At 56.7% G+C, this 16,201-nt stretch overlaps 1 protein-coding gene and 1 long non-coding RNA gene across 2 annotated transcripts; one reads left to right on the top strand and one right to left on the bottom strand.

The window, feature by feature from the left end:
- The first annotated feature begins 622 nt into the window (after nt 1-622).
- LOC124250979 (uncharacterized) lies at nt 623-5,374 on the top strand. Its single transcript, XR_006891658.1, has 3 exons — nt 623-1,388; nt 2,445-2,558; nt 4,508-5,374. It is a non-coding gene; the product is annotated as an uncharacterized LOC124250979 (long non-coding RNA).
- Nucleotides 5,375-5,520: 146 nt separating this feature from the next.
- PBXIP1 (PBX homeobox interacting protein 1) lies at nt 5,521-15,542 on the bottom strand. Its single transcript, XM_046683349.1, has 11 exons — nt 15,483-15,542; nt 13,229-13,315; nt 11,507-11,630; nt 11,195-11,259; nt 10,960-11,122; nt 9,209-9,442; nt 9,054-9,077; nt 8,681-8,763; nt 8,447-8,578; nt 6,592-7,817; nt 5,521-6,125 (listed from the first exon to the last, which is right to left on the bottom strand). The coding sequence occupies exons 1-11, from the start codon at nt 15,525-15,527 to the stop codon at nt 6,044-6,046; spliced, it is 2,265 nt and encodes a 754-aa protein (XP_046539305.1). The 5' UTR covers nt 15,528-15,542; the 3' UTR covers nt 5,521-6,043.
- Between the last annotated feature and the right edge of the window lie 659 nt (nt 15,543-16,201).

The following is a 16,201-nucleotide window of genomic DNA, read 5'->3' as shown; positions in this document are numbered from 1 at the left end:
CTTCTCACCCTTTACCAGGCTGGTGGAAAGCAAATCAAGTGGTGCCAGCCCAGGGCCAGGCACAGGGTAATGCTCCAAAAATGACTGATGAATAAATGAATGGGTGAATGAATAGGGGCCCTTTCGGGGAGAGTTGGGAGGCTAGGACTTCACTCCTGGGCCAGAACGGCGCTTTGTGGGTATCCTCAAGGCTGAGACCTCATAGCCAGCTGCTCTGGTTCCTGGGGCAGCTCCGGGAGGCCCCTCCCTCCCATCCCAGTCCTCAGCAGGTCCAGCCTCCTGTCTCTCCTGCTGCTGCCCCCCTGTGGCCACTGCCAGGCATCTCTGCAGAAGGAGCCCTGAGCCAAGTCAGCGCTCATGGACAGGACAAGGAAGAACCTGTCTTGTAGCAAGCAGCTCCCCCAGAGCTCACCTCAGAGCCTAAATTCCAAGCTTGAAGAGCCAGAGAGAGGAGGAGAGGGGAGGGAGGAGGACCAGGGGGACTCAGTCAGGGGTCAGCAGCCCTGGGCTCTGGTCTCCACTCTGTCCCTAGCAAGCTTTGTGACCTTGGACAAGTCACTTCCCTCTCTGGGCCTCAGTTTCCACCTCTGAACAACAAAAGTGGTGGACTTATGCTCACGAAGGGCCCCTCCAAAGCTGGCCTTCTCCTGTTCACAAGCTGGGATCAAGAAGGTAGCAAGTGATGGCTAGAGAGGACATTCCTCCAGGGCCAGGTGCCCAGGTAGTTGAAGTGGGGGGTGCACAGGCTCAGGGAGGAGGAGTCAGCTAAAGAGAACCACAGATGGGAGCTCAGCTGTTGCTTCCAACCTCCGGGTCAGCTTGGGGTGGGGGAGTGGCGAGCAGTGGTCCTGGACAATTCAGATGCGCACTAGTGTCCTAAGGGCTGCCTGGGGGCCAGTCTTCCTCCATGTCACTATCCAGCTATGACAGGACCTTAGGCAAGTCACCTCATCTCTATCTCAGTTTCTTCATCTGTAAAATAGAGAGAGTCATGGTCTTACCTTCTTCCAGGTCTACTTCTCAGTGAGATAAGAGGGACAGAAGGGCTCTGAGAAGTTCGTGGCCCAAGTAGGTGAGAGGGGTGGCCTGTTTCTTTGCAGGCCTCATGTCACTCTTTCTGCCCTGGTCCCTCCCTACACAGCTGCCTCTGCAAGGGCCCCAAGGCCACATTCCAGATGCACAAAAGCATTTATGGTTCTCTGTTGGGCAACTGACCTTCCAAAGGGGGCTGCTGACACTTTGCTCTCCACAGCGCGTAGCTTCACGTCTCTGCCTGTCCTGCCCCAGTTGGTTGACCTGGCCCTTTGATGCTGGAAAGCGTCCCAGTGATGACCTCAGTGGACAAGTCACTCCCCTCAGCTGGGCGCCTCCCCTCAGGCTCAGTAAAGGTAAGTGTCCCACGCTAGTAAGAATTTCTCCAAAGGGGCCCTGCCCTGGGGAGGAATTGTGGGTGGAGGGGGCACAAGGACCAGGAGGTGGGGACGTGCACGTTGGTGGAGCAGAGAGTGAGCTGCTGGGAGGCTGGCTCTATTCCCAGGCCCATATCCTGCAAAATCAAGCCCAGTGCTTTCCTTCCCCCTCCCGCGATCCCCTACAAAACCTGCTTCACCTTTCCTCCTGCTTTCCCGGCACTGCTTGAAGATGCAGTCATCCACCTGTCACAAGGCTGAGAAGCTGAGTGTGTCCTTGACTCCTCCCACTCCCCTGTCCTTGTGCCATCCAAGGCCAAGCCATTCTAATTCACTGCTCTAAATGTCTTCTCTCTCCCCGGGCTGTTGGCTGATACCTCCTACCTCCCTCCAATTTCGTATCTCTCCATTCCCTCCCTCTGGCTGCCAGCTACACTGCACCCACATGTATCTTCCCTCACACAGGCACCTCCGTGGCCCCCAAATGCCTCCAGTGGCACCCTTCCCATCTCTTATAGTAAAGTTGCCCCGGAGATTTGCAGGCAGGCCTGTAGGAACATGTGCTCCCTCATGAACAGGAACTTAACCATCTGGCCACAAGCCTGTTCCACTCACACTCAGGCCTCACCTTTGCCCAGCCTGAAATCCCCTCCCCCATCACTGAAATCCTATTACCCTTCAAGGTCCAGCTCAAAGGCCACTCCTCCTTCCTCTTCACCCCTTTGGCTGACTCCTCCTTAGCACTATTAAGAAAATACTTTTAAAATTCTGCTTTATGTTGAACTAATCCAGTTAGCCAGAGGGGCAAGGATTGGGGTCCCCACGGCACCTAGTGCAGCGTTGGGACTTGAATGCTAGTTAGCATCTTTTCCCTGCCAGCTCCTGCTACGTGGTTTGGGAACCAACACCCTCTCTCCTCCTATATCAGTTGCTCACAGAGACTCCAGTTTCCCCTTAGAGATTAAGTAAAATAAAAATAACTACTATTTTAGACAGTATTGTACAGTTTGAAAATGCTTTTCATTTATCTTACAGTGACTCATTTCATTCTCACAACAACCTATGAGGGACGGTGTCTACAGTCTCCACTTTAATGAAGAGAAAGCTGAGCCCTACAGCGAGGATGGACATCATGCCCCAGACCCACAGGTGGGCAGTGGTGAAGACCTGAGACTGGGTTTTCTGACTCAAATCTTGCCCAGGCCAAAGGTCTAGTTAGAAGAGAGCTGGGCTGGGCCTCCATCTGGCCCAGGATGAAGAACGGGTGAAGGACAGGGCCTATTCTGGAAGCCAAGGGCTACCCAAGAGAGGGGTAGCACCCTTAAGGGAAGGCCCGCAAGGGGAGGGGTAGGGAGCACCGACAACTCAACAAGAATTGGTTGACAAAGGGCTTCTGTGGCTCAGGCGGCTGAGTGGTGAAAGGGGAGGGGAGGGACTGTTGTCTGGGTTTGGGGGCAACAGCCCCCACCCCCTCCCTGCAGTGTCCCTACTAGACCGGCTGTGAGCATGAGAAGTGTGAAGGGACCAGGAACACCTGCAGCCCAGAACAGGACTAGATGAGGAGATGTCCCTGCATCAAGGTGGCCCTTGGAGGTTTCCATGGCAACAGCTATGGAGATGCCAGTCCCATATCTGTCCTTGGGCCCAGCAGAGAGGGCTAGGAGTGGTTCTCAAAAAGAACACATGCCTCTCAAGGAGCTTATAGGGGTGGTACAGGCTTGAAGGTGACCCACCCCCACATGCTAACCACTACCCCCACCCCATCACCCCAGGATGGGTGTGAGTGGAAGGCAGTGGGGAAAGGCTGGGCCTGGAGGACCTGGGGAGGCAGGGAGGATGGGAGAAGTCCCAGGGGAGGTCACAGCTGAAGGGGCATTACTGAGAGAAGGCCCTGCTGAGGGCAGTGGAGAGATGGCAGCTGGAGGTGCCTGGGAAGGGGAGTGAGGCTGAAGAATGAAGGGCACAGATAGAAGAATAGCAGGTTGGGAGACAGCTGGGAAATGAATTTGGGGGGCTGGCCAAAGGAAGCAGAATGTTTCCCTTTGAGAGGGAAAGGGCCAAGAGGGTGACCCCTAAATCCAGCGATTCCCCCAAACGGCCCCAGAGCTGAGCTCTTAGGTGGGGGAGCACCCAGAGGAAAGGGCAGAAAAGCCAAGTGCTCAAAATACCAAATGTTTACACTGGAAGGACCCAGACCGGACCCTGGGAGCCAGCAGGGATGCTGGCAGAGTCCAGGGGGTCTACCCACAGGCTTACCCCCAACCCCCACCCAGCCAGGAGCTGTCCCCAAGCCCTTGGGAAGGACGGAGTGCTGTCCCCCAGCTCCAGCCTCCCTTGGCTCATCTCCATCCGCTGATCTATGACCTGGGACCTGGGGTCCCCTCTCTACCAGTGCTGCTGTGGGTGTGATGGAGAGGGAGCCTCATAACCGGAGATGGGCACGAGGATCACGGGTCAAGGGCGCCCCAGAGAGGGTAATCTGAGTGACCAATGTCCCTGGTGCCCTGATCCTCCCCAACATACCCCTTGGGTTCATGGCTCTCTTTTTCTCCGATTCAGCAGTTTCAAAAACCTGCAACTCAGCATGTCTACTTCCTGCATGGGTCAGGAAGAGGAGGGGGCTTGGGGGAACTTCTTAGCCTCCCTGAGAGTTCGTTATGCAAACGACGGAAATGGGCCTAGAAATGAAAGTGAGCAGCCACAAGCGGCCCAAGTGAAGTCAACACCCTCTGGGAACCCAGGGAGGCCAGTCTGTGTCCCCTCCAAGGACACTGAAGCCTGCCCACCTTCTAATCTGAGTCTCTCCTGGAAGTCCAAGGTCACCAGTCAGCTGCTCAGGCCGCATGAATTCTGAGCACCAGCAGGGACGAGCAATATGAACAGGCTAAACTAGGCCTCCTCCTGAGGGACGATGGTCACAGAGCCAGGAGGCCAAACCCAGGCCCTGGCCCTGGGCCAACCTGTGCTTGCTCCTCCCAACCCCACCCCCTCCAGAAATATAAGACTCCTTGCCTAAAGCCCCCTACAGCGCCCATCACTGACCCTCTGCCTAGGAGGAAATTCTTCCTTAGGTCTAACTGCAGTCTCTCCTGTTGCAGAAAGCGGGCTCCACCCGACTGTAAAGCTCCTCAAGGCGCCCCTGTATTCCCAGGGCCTCACTGTTTCTGGGACAGAACAGACTGAACGAGTGGACCTTCTTCCATCCCCAGCCTGCCCTGCCGCATCCCACCCCACACCTGATCAGTGAGCTAATACACACGGGGCTCTCGAACAGCGCCTGGCACGTCAGTCTGTGTTACATCAGCCCTTGCTGAAGAGGACAGGAATCAATCACAGCCCCCTTGTGGAGCCTGCAGTCCCTCCCCCGGTAACTGACTAGGCTCCTCTGACCTGGGCTGAAGTCACACCACATCATTCCACCCCGAGCTCTGCACACACTGCGGGATTTCCGGAGAAGCCGAGTCAGGAAGGACTTCCTAAAGAGTAGCCTGGAGGGTCTGGGGCTTCTTGGGAGAGCTTGTCAGTGGGGCAGGCCCGGGGTCAGTGGGTTGGGGTGCGAGATTTGGGGCACTAAGTGCTGGGGGAGGCAAGGTGGGGAGCAAATGTGGAGCCAGGGCGCCACCTAGTGGCACCCTCTCCTCTCCAACCCCAGAAGCCTGGTGGAGGGGGAAGGGGGACCTCTCCTCCCTCCTCCACACCCTGAAGGGAGTGAAAGAACTTTGCAGCACCCAATACGGGACAGGCATTTTGCTTACATTGCTTTATTTAATCTCTCCCCCAGCCCTTCAATCCCCTTTTCCTTAGAATAAGAAACCCATGGCTCCCAGAGATTAACTTGTGCAAGATCACTCAGCCTGGATTTGAGCCCAAGTCTCAGCCTCCAAAACTCATGCTCATTCTTCTACATCCCCCAGGGGTGCAGCCACGGCAGCTAGGAGCAAAGGGGCAAAGGGGCGGGCGGACCCAGAGGGCCTGAGGTCTGCTGGGAGGATGAGGTGAGGGGGAAGGGAGCTATGGGAGACGGAGGTGAGTGCCAGAGCCTAGGAGGCGGTAGTGTGGGGTGTCCCCTGTGCTTAGAAGCCACCCCAAGTGACAGAGCCCCCACCCAATGTCACAGCTCCAACAGCATTTTATTGGGATCTGAGTCTCTAGTTCACATGGGGAAGTGAAGCCACGTGAGAAGCAGGGGTAAAAAGGGGACTTCACCCCCTGGGGACAGCTGTTCCAAATCTAACAAAACCCCAGGGAAAGCCCTCAGGCTGGGCCTCCAGCCAGCAACTCTAGTCGAATCCCAGGGGGCAGCACAGGTCAGTGTGTGCAGCCAAGGGGCCCGCTCTGGGGGCATACAGACACAGAACTGGATAAAAGCTCTTTGGCTTCAGAATCAGAATGCCATTCCCACCCCACCCCGCTCCCCACAAAACACAAGCTCCTATCCCATCCCCCCTTCACAGTGGCATGACACCAACAGGCAGCCAAGGGTCCCATCGCAGGGTCCTGAGCATTTGCATATATTTGCATAGATGACAAGGCAGGTCCAGCTAAGGCCTTTTTCTAGCAAAGGTGGCATCAGTGCAGGGCTGCTGCTGGAATTGGCAGTTTAACAGTCCCCAGGGCTCAGATAACACCAGGCCTCAGCCCCGGGTGTGGTGGCTGTGCTCCTCCCTGGGCCCCACAACTCTGGAGCCCCGCAAGTGTTTGTCCTTCTTCCCTGACCTGTGGGGAGACATGGGGAGGGGCAGGAAGAGGCCTTCAGAGGACAACGGCACACGATGAGAAGGGCCTCCCTGAGGAGAGGGAACACAGAGGCAACCACCGCCAGTCACGTCAGGGGGCCAGACCTGGATCCCCAGGATGGAGGCCCCAGTTGGGGAGGCAGGGAGGTGGGGAGCAATCTCCCTTACCCCCTGGGCCATGCAGGTATAGGCAGGTCAGGACAACTCAGGAGGAACTTTCCCAGCCCAAAAGGGGACTCCCAGGACCACTGTAGGGTGAGCACAGGCGGCTTCCTGCCCTCAGGGGAAGATGGGAAAGGATGCCTTCTCTAAGGTAAGCCTGCGGGGGACTAAAAGTGGAGGTAAGACCTCAAACTGAAGACCCAACTCAGGGCAACTAGATCCTTCATGTCCCCTGGCCTCCTTCCCCTTGTCCCACCCGACCCAAGTCCCCCACAGCTGCCCACCTCTTCTTCAGCGCTCTGTCTCCAAAGAAGTGGCTGAAGATGAAGTCCTCAAAGTCATCCACCTCATCATCATCACCTGTCTGTCTCACCGCCACCTCCTCCAGGCTGTCCTCCAAGGCATTCACAAAGTCCCGGAAGCGGAGGCGGTCGTGGCGGAAGATGCCATCCTCGCCAAAGTAAGCAGATGAGAGGGGCAGCTCCTCGGTCAGCTGCCCGGCCCAGGGCAGCCGCGCCAGGTACGTCCTCAGCAGAGAGGCCAGCTCCTGTTGCTGCACTGGGGCTAGCTCCATGCCAAAGAAGGCCAGGCCCTCCTGCCGGGCACATTCGTGCACACCTGAGCAGCCCTGGGGTACCTGGTACTTATGCCTCGACAGCTCTGCCCAGGGTGGTGGGGGGTCATGCCTGTCTTTAGCCCCCTCCTTCCACCGAGGCTGCCTCTGCCTTTCTTTAGAATGGGGGCTCCCACTCTTCCTGGGGGGCTCCTTAGGGCCCTGCCACTTGCCATCCTTCTTTCTGCCCCACTCCTCCACCCTTGGCTTGCCCTCCTTCCACCTCCCTGCCAGTTCCCTATCCTCATCCTCCCAGCTCTTCTTCCTATGCCGGCCAGATTCCTCCTTCTTATGCTTCCAGTGCTCAGCCTTCCGGTCCCCCTTCCCATCCCGCCACTTTTCCTTTCCACTCTGCTCCCTGGAACTTTGGAAGTGGGGCTCCTGATGCCAGGCCTCTGAGGCATTGGCAGGGACCCCAGGGACCTGGCCCCAGTTCTCCAGACCCTGCAGCTTCTGGGCCAGTCTGTGGCCCAGCTCAGCCAGGCCAGCATGAGCTGGGTCCCCTCGGCCCACGTCCCTTAGGCTCTGCTCCAGGTCCTGCTGCACAGACCCCAGCAGCCGCCGCTGCCTCTCCAACTCTTGCCTTAATGTCTGGGCCTCAGCCTCTAGCTGTTCCTTCTGCTCCAGAAAGCCAGGGCCTGGCTCCTGCCATCTGGGGTCTTGCTGCTTGATGACCTTGCCAGCCTGCGGACCTCTGCCCCAGTTGAGGCACACCCCATCTGTGCCCCGGACACAGTCAGCCTCCAGCCCCTGGAGCCGGGCCCGCAGCTGCTGCAGCTCTGACTCCAGGGCCCGCTGGGAGGCCTCGCCCTGCTGCAGCGCCCCCCGAAGCCGGGCATTCTCTTCTTCCAGCCCTTTGGGCTGATGCATCAGGCTCTGAAGCTCTTCCTTCTGGGCCTGGAATGGGGGTAGGGATGGAGGGCACCACAGGAGGGTCCTAGTCAGGATGGGCCCAGTGCCTTCTACCCCAATTCCATTCCATTATAGTGGGCAGGTGGCCCAAGCCCCTTTTACGGCCTGGGACACTCAGAGGATTTGGTTCTCATCCTCCTCCCCATCTGCAACCTGCACCAGACCCTGGGATCCCCAAATTCCATCACGGGCCTCAGCTTTTATGTCCTTTTATAAGCACACACTTCTTCGATTCACCTAAGGATAACCAATATGCAGCTCTCATTGCCCTGTTTCCACCTCCCATATCCAGAGCAGACATCATTAATTGATCACAGTACTTCTTTCCCATTGAACCTTGGCATGTTCTTCAAATCTTTCTCCACACAATGCTCCAGGCAGACTATACCAATCAGAGGTGGCATGTCACTTGAAACAAGTACGCCAGCCCCGGCCTAAACCTTAGCATGAGAGATGTGAACAGAGAACTAGGAAGATGACCTGACCATAGTGGGAAAGGGAGAGGTTCAAGGGGTGTGGGTGAATAGGGGAAACTTCTTTTGGGGGAGGACACGAGGACAGACACCTGGCCTGGGGGGGGCCAGCCTAGCCCACCCTCTCCTGTTTGTACCCACCTGCAGCTGGGCCTGCAGCAGCCGGATGTCCTGGTTCTCCTTGGCCAGCTTGTCTAGCAGAAGGGCCATGTTCTGCAGGCTGGGGACACTATCAGAGGGCACTGAGGCCTGCAGCTGCTGCTTTAGCCCATCCTGAGAGCAAATGATCCAGTCAGCCCACCCTGCCCCACAGCCCAGGCAGCCCCGAGTCTCCCCGACCAGGACCCCAACACCTCTGGAGACATTCACACCTACCTGCCCATCCCCCACAGCATCCATCATCTCAGCATCTGACCCGGTATCTGGGAAGACCTGAAGTTCCACTTCCTCCATGGGTCCTGTGGGAATGTGAAGTCCTGAAACTGGCCCCAAGGGACACAGAGCCCACTCCTCCCCCTACCCACCCACAGACACAGTCACCCTCCTGCCCTGGACACACCTATGGCTGAGAGGTCCAGGGAGGTAAAGGGCCAAGGATCACCCTGAATAGCTGGCAAGGCCAATAACCAAGTAATAAATGTCCAGCCCCCAGCATCCCTACTCCTGACCCAGAGAACCACCCCCGTCAGCTTCCCACAGGGTTGGGAGGGGACAGACGTGTACAAGCCAGGGCCCCCTCCCCACTCACCACTCTCAGACTCTGAGAGGCCACCTGAGGATGGAGACAGAGGAACAGGGTGAGGCCTTCAGAGGAGGTGCTGGAGTGTGGTGAAAGCATGGGAGGAGGGCAGGAAGGACCAGAGTGGAGGCTCAAGGCGCCAGCAGGGGACGTACCGGACTCACCGGAGAAGAGGAGGAGCCCCAGGCCCAGCAGAACCAAGGCCCCGAGGAGGCACATGTTGAGGGAGATGCCCAGCTTCCCGTCCGCACCCTCGCCCCTGGCCTGGTCCTCCACACCCAGGGGCACTGCAGGCTGAGGCGTGCTGGGCTCCCGGCCTCGCCGTCTCCGCAGACCCTCCACATCCATGTCGGTGTCATCCTCACTGCTGGAGCATCGGACCTCCTCCCTGATCCAAGCTGGAGGAAGCGATGGGGACAGGGCGGTCAGGCAACTGGAGAGACGGGACACGGAGAGAAGAGAAGTGGAGGAAGACACAGGGAGGCCCCTAGCCCTGACCAGAGAGAGAGGCAGGTGGAGACCCTGCCCACGTCTCCCTGGGCATCAGTGACCATCCCTGCCCAGTCTGGAGGCAGGAGACCAGTCCATCCGATCTATAAAGCACACGAGCAGCTTCCATCCTAAGAACACCCTCCTTCCCCCAATGCGTGTCGTGCATCAAGTTCCTGCAGCTATTGCCACCCTCCTGGTTCTGTCCTAACTGTGGTCATTCCTTCTCAGCCCCTCCCTGGCCATTCCTGGACCTAAAGGTGGTGGTCTCCCTGGCACCATTTGTTCTCTGCTCTTCTCACTATGCACACAGTGACCCACTCTCTCTCCCACACCACTGACTTCCCCCTATAGCAGATTCATCCCTCATCTCTACCTCCTGACCCGGCCTCCCTTGAACTCCAGGCCTGGACCTCTGACTGCCTACCAGCCACGCCCATCTGGGTGTCCCTCGGGGACCAAACACTCAACACGCTGTCCTCCAAACTGGTTCTCTTCCGGGGTTCCCCCAATGCAGGGAAAGGCACCCCCGCTATCATCCAGCCAACCTAAGCCCTCTCTTTTCACCTCACACGCAGACACCTTGACACTTCAACATCCTGACCAAACCCCCTTCGCACCCTTGTACCTGCCACAGCGCAGGTCTTCATCAGCTTCACCTGACCCCTGAAGCTGCCTCCTAGATGGCCCCACGCCCTGGCCTCTCCCTCTACCCTGTCACCCTTCAACAGAGATGGAGTCATACCCTCCTCTGCCACAAGCCTGGGACGCAGCCTCCTTAGCACAGGACAGGTGGCCCCATCCCTTTGCTGATGCTGCAGCCTTGGCCTGGAATGTTCTCTCCCTCCTACCCTACCTACCGAAAGCCTACTCTTTGCTCAAGCCTCCACTCAAATGTCAACTCCAATATGAATCTTTTCTCAACTGTCCCTGCCTCTCCCTTCCCCTCAACCTGTCCCCTGACTGAACCGCCCTCCCCGCCGTGGGAGCACCTTAATTACACCTCCCTTTCACACCCCTCCTAGGTCTGACCTGTATCTTGACTCAGTCTAGTCTGCCTCTTACATAGGCCATGAACCACTCACCCTCCCTCCTCCCCTGGGCCCAGAACTGACACACGGAAGGGACTCAGGGAATGAGGGGTAAATCGAGAAGTAAGAAAAGAGGAGCCCCATGGCAGAGAGGAAAAAGTCAACCAGACCTTGGCCCTGCCACTTACCAGCTGTGTGACCTTGATCAAGTCACTTAACTTCTCTGAGTCTCACTGTCTCCAGGGGTGGTGGTGGGGATTCACTGATATAATTTAAGGAGGACAACAAGCTGCTAAGTCCTAGGGTCTGGACCAGAGCTGTACTCAGTAGTGATGGCTACTCCCACTCCCACATCTTCTAGAAGGATAGTGACACATAGAGACAAGGACTCTCACCTGCTTTGGGGGATGAGGGCAGACTCTGTGGGGGGCTCTGGTCCTCCAGGTCCTGTGTGTCTGGTCCCAGGGCTGCCACCACAGTCTCCTCCAAGTCTCCCTGGGACACTGTGTTTCCTGGGCCTGGGGGCTCCACTCCACGACCATCATCTTCCACGATGCCCTGATGCAGACACAGCCGTGAGTTGCTACTGGCCGTCCCCACTGCCCTTCCTCCCCCCGTGAAGGGGCTCACCTTGGCCTCGGTCTCCTCTGGCAGAATGGGACCAGACTGGGAGCTTTCACTCTGGAAGACGGTCTCTGTGGTGGGAGAAAAGGCCCAGGAAAAACACGACTGCCCCTCAGCTGAACTGTCTCTGGCTCCCACAGGCCCCACCAGGTTGGAAGGGGCAGGAAAAAGCCAGGATGGAATGAGGGAAGAGGTTTTAAACTGAGATTAACCTGGGAAATAAAACTAACCAGCCTCCCTTCCCCTGAGGAAACTGGGAAACCCCAGAACATGGAGAAGAGGAAGCTGCCCCCCCCACCCTCAGCAGGGCCTTCTTACCTTCTCCATCCAAGGTCCCAGCTAATCCATCATCTGCCGTGGAGGGGCTCCGAGGGGCCTGGGCAGCTCTTTCAGACTCTGGGTCTGTCCTGGTTTCTGGACCCAGGGTCTCCACAGGCAGGGTCTGGGGGAAGGGGCGCAAGCAGAACGACTACCTCAGAGGAGGGATAGCAGGACAAAACCAGGAGTGTGGGGTGCTCTGCTGAGGTCCCCGGGATCAGCCCACTGCACAGGGACCCCAATGCACATCTCACAAAAATATGATACAGTGAGTAGTGAGGCGATCCTCGGGCAGGGAGGGGGTGGTCAGTGGCCGCTGCAGCCTCTCAGCTCCGTGTGGTGTCTGGCCATTCCCTAACCTCACTTGCTGCTCTGAGGAACTTTCAGAGGCCATGTTTTTGTTATACAACGCAGCACCACTGGACCAAGGACAGGACCGCTGTACCCACCCACCCCACCCCACCCCACCCCACCCCACCTCCCAGAGAAGCCAGCTAGAGCCTAGATCTCCCCTCAACCAAGATCATCAGCAATTCCCTCCCTCCCTACAAATGAACAACCCAGTTATTGGTTGGAAGGTGGGAGGATGGCAAGAGAGCAAAGTCCCTGGGCGCCCAAGGGTCACAGTCACGTTCCCCACAGGCTTCCCTCGGCAGGCGCACCGCCTTGCTCACCCCATCCACGGCTCCCGCTATCCTTCCCAGAATAATTCTTGACCTTAGTATGTTTCTCTGCAATTTTCAAATCCCTTTTTTCTTACGGCCACCCCTACAAGGCGAGAACACAACTCTCTTTTTACAGGGAAGGATGGAGGGGTGAAGCGGCTTGCCCAAGGTCCCCCAGCTGTCGGCAAAGGCACCTCAACAGGAGGCCAGGGCTCTGGCTGAGAGCATGGGGTTCGTCCCCTCTGCCAGCGAGCCCCAGTCCATGTGTCCTGCTCCAGCGTCATCCCTGAGGTCAGCTCCCTCACTCCCAACCAGGCTCCTCAAGGGCACTCAAATTCGATAGGTTTCACTTGAGCCCCTCACCTTCTCCCCTCCTGGCAGGTCTAACATGCCAAGCCACTGGGGCTCGGACCCCTTGACAAACTTTCTCCAGCCACTCAGTCCCCCAGCCTGCCAGCCCCACCCTCCCTTCTCAGTGGCTTCAGGAGCACAGGAGTCCACTGGGTTCCTGCCCCACCAACTACTACCTGGACTGCAGGACCTTCAAAACACTCTCCCCTACCCACCCAGCCCACACCCTCTGTCCAAAGCAATGACTGTCCTCAATCCCTCCGACTTGAAGCCCTTCAGTGATTTCCCATCAGGATGAGGCCTGAATGCCTGAGCCAGCCCTTCAGGCCTCTCCTGGAGGTTCCCAGGCTCTGCTCCCAACCTCACTCCAACACTGCCTCATCCATATCTCCCCCTCATCCAATGGACCTCCTCACAGTCTCCTCCAACATAGCTTTGCCATTGTTGCCTCAGGACCTTTGCTCATACTGTTGTCCCCACCAGAATTTCTTCCCTGCTTCTCACAGCTTACTCCAGTGGTACCCTTCTTTCAAGGCACAGTCCAAGTCCCAATACCTGACTCCGAGGACCTCATCTCTTTCTCCCTGCCACTAAGGTTCCTGTCACAGCCAGCAGGAGGTGATGCAGGTGACCATCAGGACCCAGACAGCAGCCCAGCCCTGCAGGAACCTCCCTTCCCTGTGGCTCCCAGGCCTGCTTTTCCTACCTCTGAGCCGGCAAGCACCCAGCTATTGTCCTGGTCTGGGCAGGAGGCCATAGCTGCTAAGGTCCCCGAGGCTGCTGTGGCTGCCACCTGCAAAGAAAAGCTCTCTTAAGGATCCCAGGTCCCTTCAGGAGAGGCAGGATGCAGAGAGCAGCCCTGGCTGGGCTCCAAGGTTTACAGGCTGGGCAGCAGCTTCCAGAACCAGCCTGGTTTCAGCCCTTCTGACCCTAACACCTCAACTCTTCTGGGCAGTGTTTGCCTTGCAAATCAGAACCTGCCACCGCCCACAGTGAAGCTTGCCTCTCCCAGGGCCTTGGGAAACTAAATGGACCTTGAAAGGTCAAAGAAGCACAGGTCTGGAAAGGCTTTGGGGAAAATGCAGGCCAACTCCCTCATGTTATAGTCAGGAAAGATGAAGGTCAAAAAGGGCGACTGACTTGACCTGCTAAGATGAAGTTATGAAGAAAAGTGGGGGAAACAACCCAGCCCCCCTTCACCACCCCAGGTTCCCCCACAATCACCACCTCCACTCCTAGGGCCTGGAAGAGAAGACTTGAAGGCCTCCTTCAGCCTTAAGTCTCCTGCCCACCCACCATAAATCCTTTGTATGGTCTAGTTCAGGACTCTCAGCACTGGCTGCACACTGGAATCACCTAAGATCCTGACTCAGATGGCTTCAGGGTCCGGCTCAGACATGGGTCTTTTTTAAAACCTCCCATTCTCACCTGCAGCCAGGATTGAAAACAAATGGCACAGTGAAGATCCATCTGAATGTACCTCTAGTAAACCTCCTTGTCACTCACTCTCCATTCTAAATTCTGCTTCACTTCTTAGTAATCTCCAGAGTTTTGTCTTAGGGAACTTGAAGGTGACTGGGAAAAGGGATCTATGACAACTATTATGTATAAAGCACTTTACAGTTTGTAAAGCATGAACAAAAATCAGGGCTGTGGTCCTGCCCCCTGCTAATCTGCTGTGACTTGGCAGAGTGGGCGTGGGAAGTCACTCCAGCTTCCAAAGCCTGACACAAGGTAAGAAGATAGTTACCACTTCATCCAAGGCTAAGACTGTCCCTTGAGGCTGGCCAGCTGCAACTGGGACCTGGCATAAAGGTGGGGGGATAGATGACCTGACCTCCCAGAGTCTTGGATTGTGATCCTTCAGAGGAGGGTGAATGACTGCTTACTGAGGGGCTCAAAAGGTGGCAAGTGGAAAAGGACTCTGCGAGGAAACCCTGGGAAAGGGAAGTGAGGCTGAGGCTGGGGGAGAAGTATGGCAGTCCTACCTTGGGAAACCAGCACACAGCCCCCTTCCCTTTGTGCTGGTGTAAGCCCTGCACAATGCCCTCACAACCTCCTGTGGCCCTTGCCAATCAAGATCCAAGCCTGGGACAGATGATGGACACCACACAGTGTCTTCCCCAATGCCCATGCCTACCAGACACATGCACCCATCCCACAAGGAGACAGGAGAAAGGCTGCAATGACTTCCCCACACCAAGTCCAACAGGACACCCCTGGCCAGCTTCTACAGGCAGCCATCGGGCCATCACTGTACACTCGGCCTTCTGCTCTCAGGCCCCTCCCCCACTGTTCTGTCATTATCTCCCCATCCCCAGTTGCTGCGTGTGACTGTTAACAGGTGGTGGCAGGAAGGAAGTGGCAGCAGCTTGGGCTGAAGTCCCTGTTTATCCCTGGCTGTGTACAGCCTGCTCAGGTCCTCCAGAACCAGGCACCATGGCAACCAGAATGATGTCAGACCCACTGTCTCCATGGAAACCAGCAACGGTATTTGGGTCAACAAGACAAACACTTCTGAGACCCAAAAAGGAGACAGACTGGAACCCCTGCACTCAGAGTTCCAAACCCCGATACCTCTCTCAGTTGGGTTCACCCAAGATTCCAAGAGATACCCCTGTTCTCCCAAGCCGGCATCTCACTGCCTTATTAGGAAGTTCCTTCTGCTGTCTAATCTCCACCCTTCCCCGCTGTGTTTTCAGATCTCTTTCTTCTCATCGACCTCTTGGAAGAAAACTCACCTCCACCCCCTCCCCACTACCTCCTCTCTTTCCATTCAGGCAGGATTCAACAAAAACATCCTCTGAGGATTGTCAGACACTTCTGCTGTTTCTAAAAGACAGCTAAAGGGGGAGCTCTGCCACTCTGTACAAAGCTGGGAAGTTTCATGTAGCTAATTTCAACCCAAGAGTTGATCTCCTAAACCTCTAAAGCAAAGGACGGAGGGCCACAGAACTTGCCTGAGGGACCCACAGCAAATTCCCGTTTTGGAAAAGGCAGCCCATGGTCCCCCTTCCTCTGACCCAGAAGTGACAAGCAGCTCTGTAGATGCCAGTGGAGCGCAACCCTTCGAACTCCGCCCTTCCTCTCCATCATCCTCCCTCTCACAGAGGATCTGTGGACCCCTTCCTGCTGGGGCATTACCTGACCCGGCTCTTGCTTCAGTCTTCGGCTGAACTTGTTGCTGCCTCCCCTGGTTTCCAGCCCCAGAAAGGAGGGAGTCATGTGACCAGGGACTGGCCAATGGAAAGTCAACTTCCCTGAGGGGGCGGAAACTTTTGGCCAATAATAGCTGGAATTGAGAGCCGAGGGAGGGGAGCGGGGACCTGTACAGCCCTTGAACCTGGGCTTACCTTCCGGTGAGAGAAAGGAGTTCCAGCAAACTGAATTTTGCGTAACCTCCCCTACTTTCCCAGTTGTCTGAACAGTTTCTAGCGGGAAGACTCAAAACTTAAAGGCAAAATGTGGCATCTCCCTAGACGACGGGACAAGGGGCCAGGTTGGCCGCAGGACAGACAGAAACAGCTGCATGGTGGGGGAGGGGAGAGTGGCAAATTGCGGGTTGGAAATAGCCTTCCTGCCACTCTCCGCACCCGCTCCAGTGCACATTGTTTAAGGATGCCGCTGCTACTTTTTTAAAAACGGAGGGAGGGCCTGAAAAGCACCTCAAAATTGAATC

The sequence above is a fragment of the Equus quagga genome, chromosome 13, assembly GCF_021613505.1.
Source record: "Equus quagga isolate Etosha38 chromosome 13, UCLA_HA_Equagga_1.0, whole genome shotgun sequence".
Classification (NCBI taxonomy): domain Eukaryota; kingdom Metazoa; phylum Chordata; class Mammalia; order Perissodactyla; family Equidae; genus Equus; species Equus quagga.
The sequence above is the reverse complement of the archived record's forward strand: the minus strand, read 5'-3'. Positions and strand labels throughout refer to the sequence as shown.

Bases quoted from the DNA above. Each gene is read 5' to 3' on its own strand.
- PBXIP1 (XM_046683349.1), bottom strand. From the start codon at position 15,527: ATGGGCTGCCTTTTCCAAAACGGGAATTTGCTGTGGGTCCCTCAG. The intron at 11,260-11,506 runs GTAAGAAGGCCC...CTCCCACCACAG, and splicing joins TGGGACCTTGGATGGAGAAG to AGACCGTCTTCCAGAGTGAA. The intron at 9,078-9,208 runs GTGAGTCCGGTA...CTCCATCCTCAG, and splicing joins GGGGCTCCTCCTCTTCTCCG to GTGGCCTCTCAGAGTCTGAG.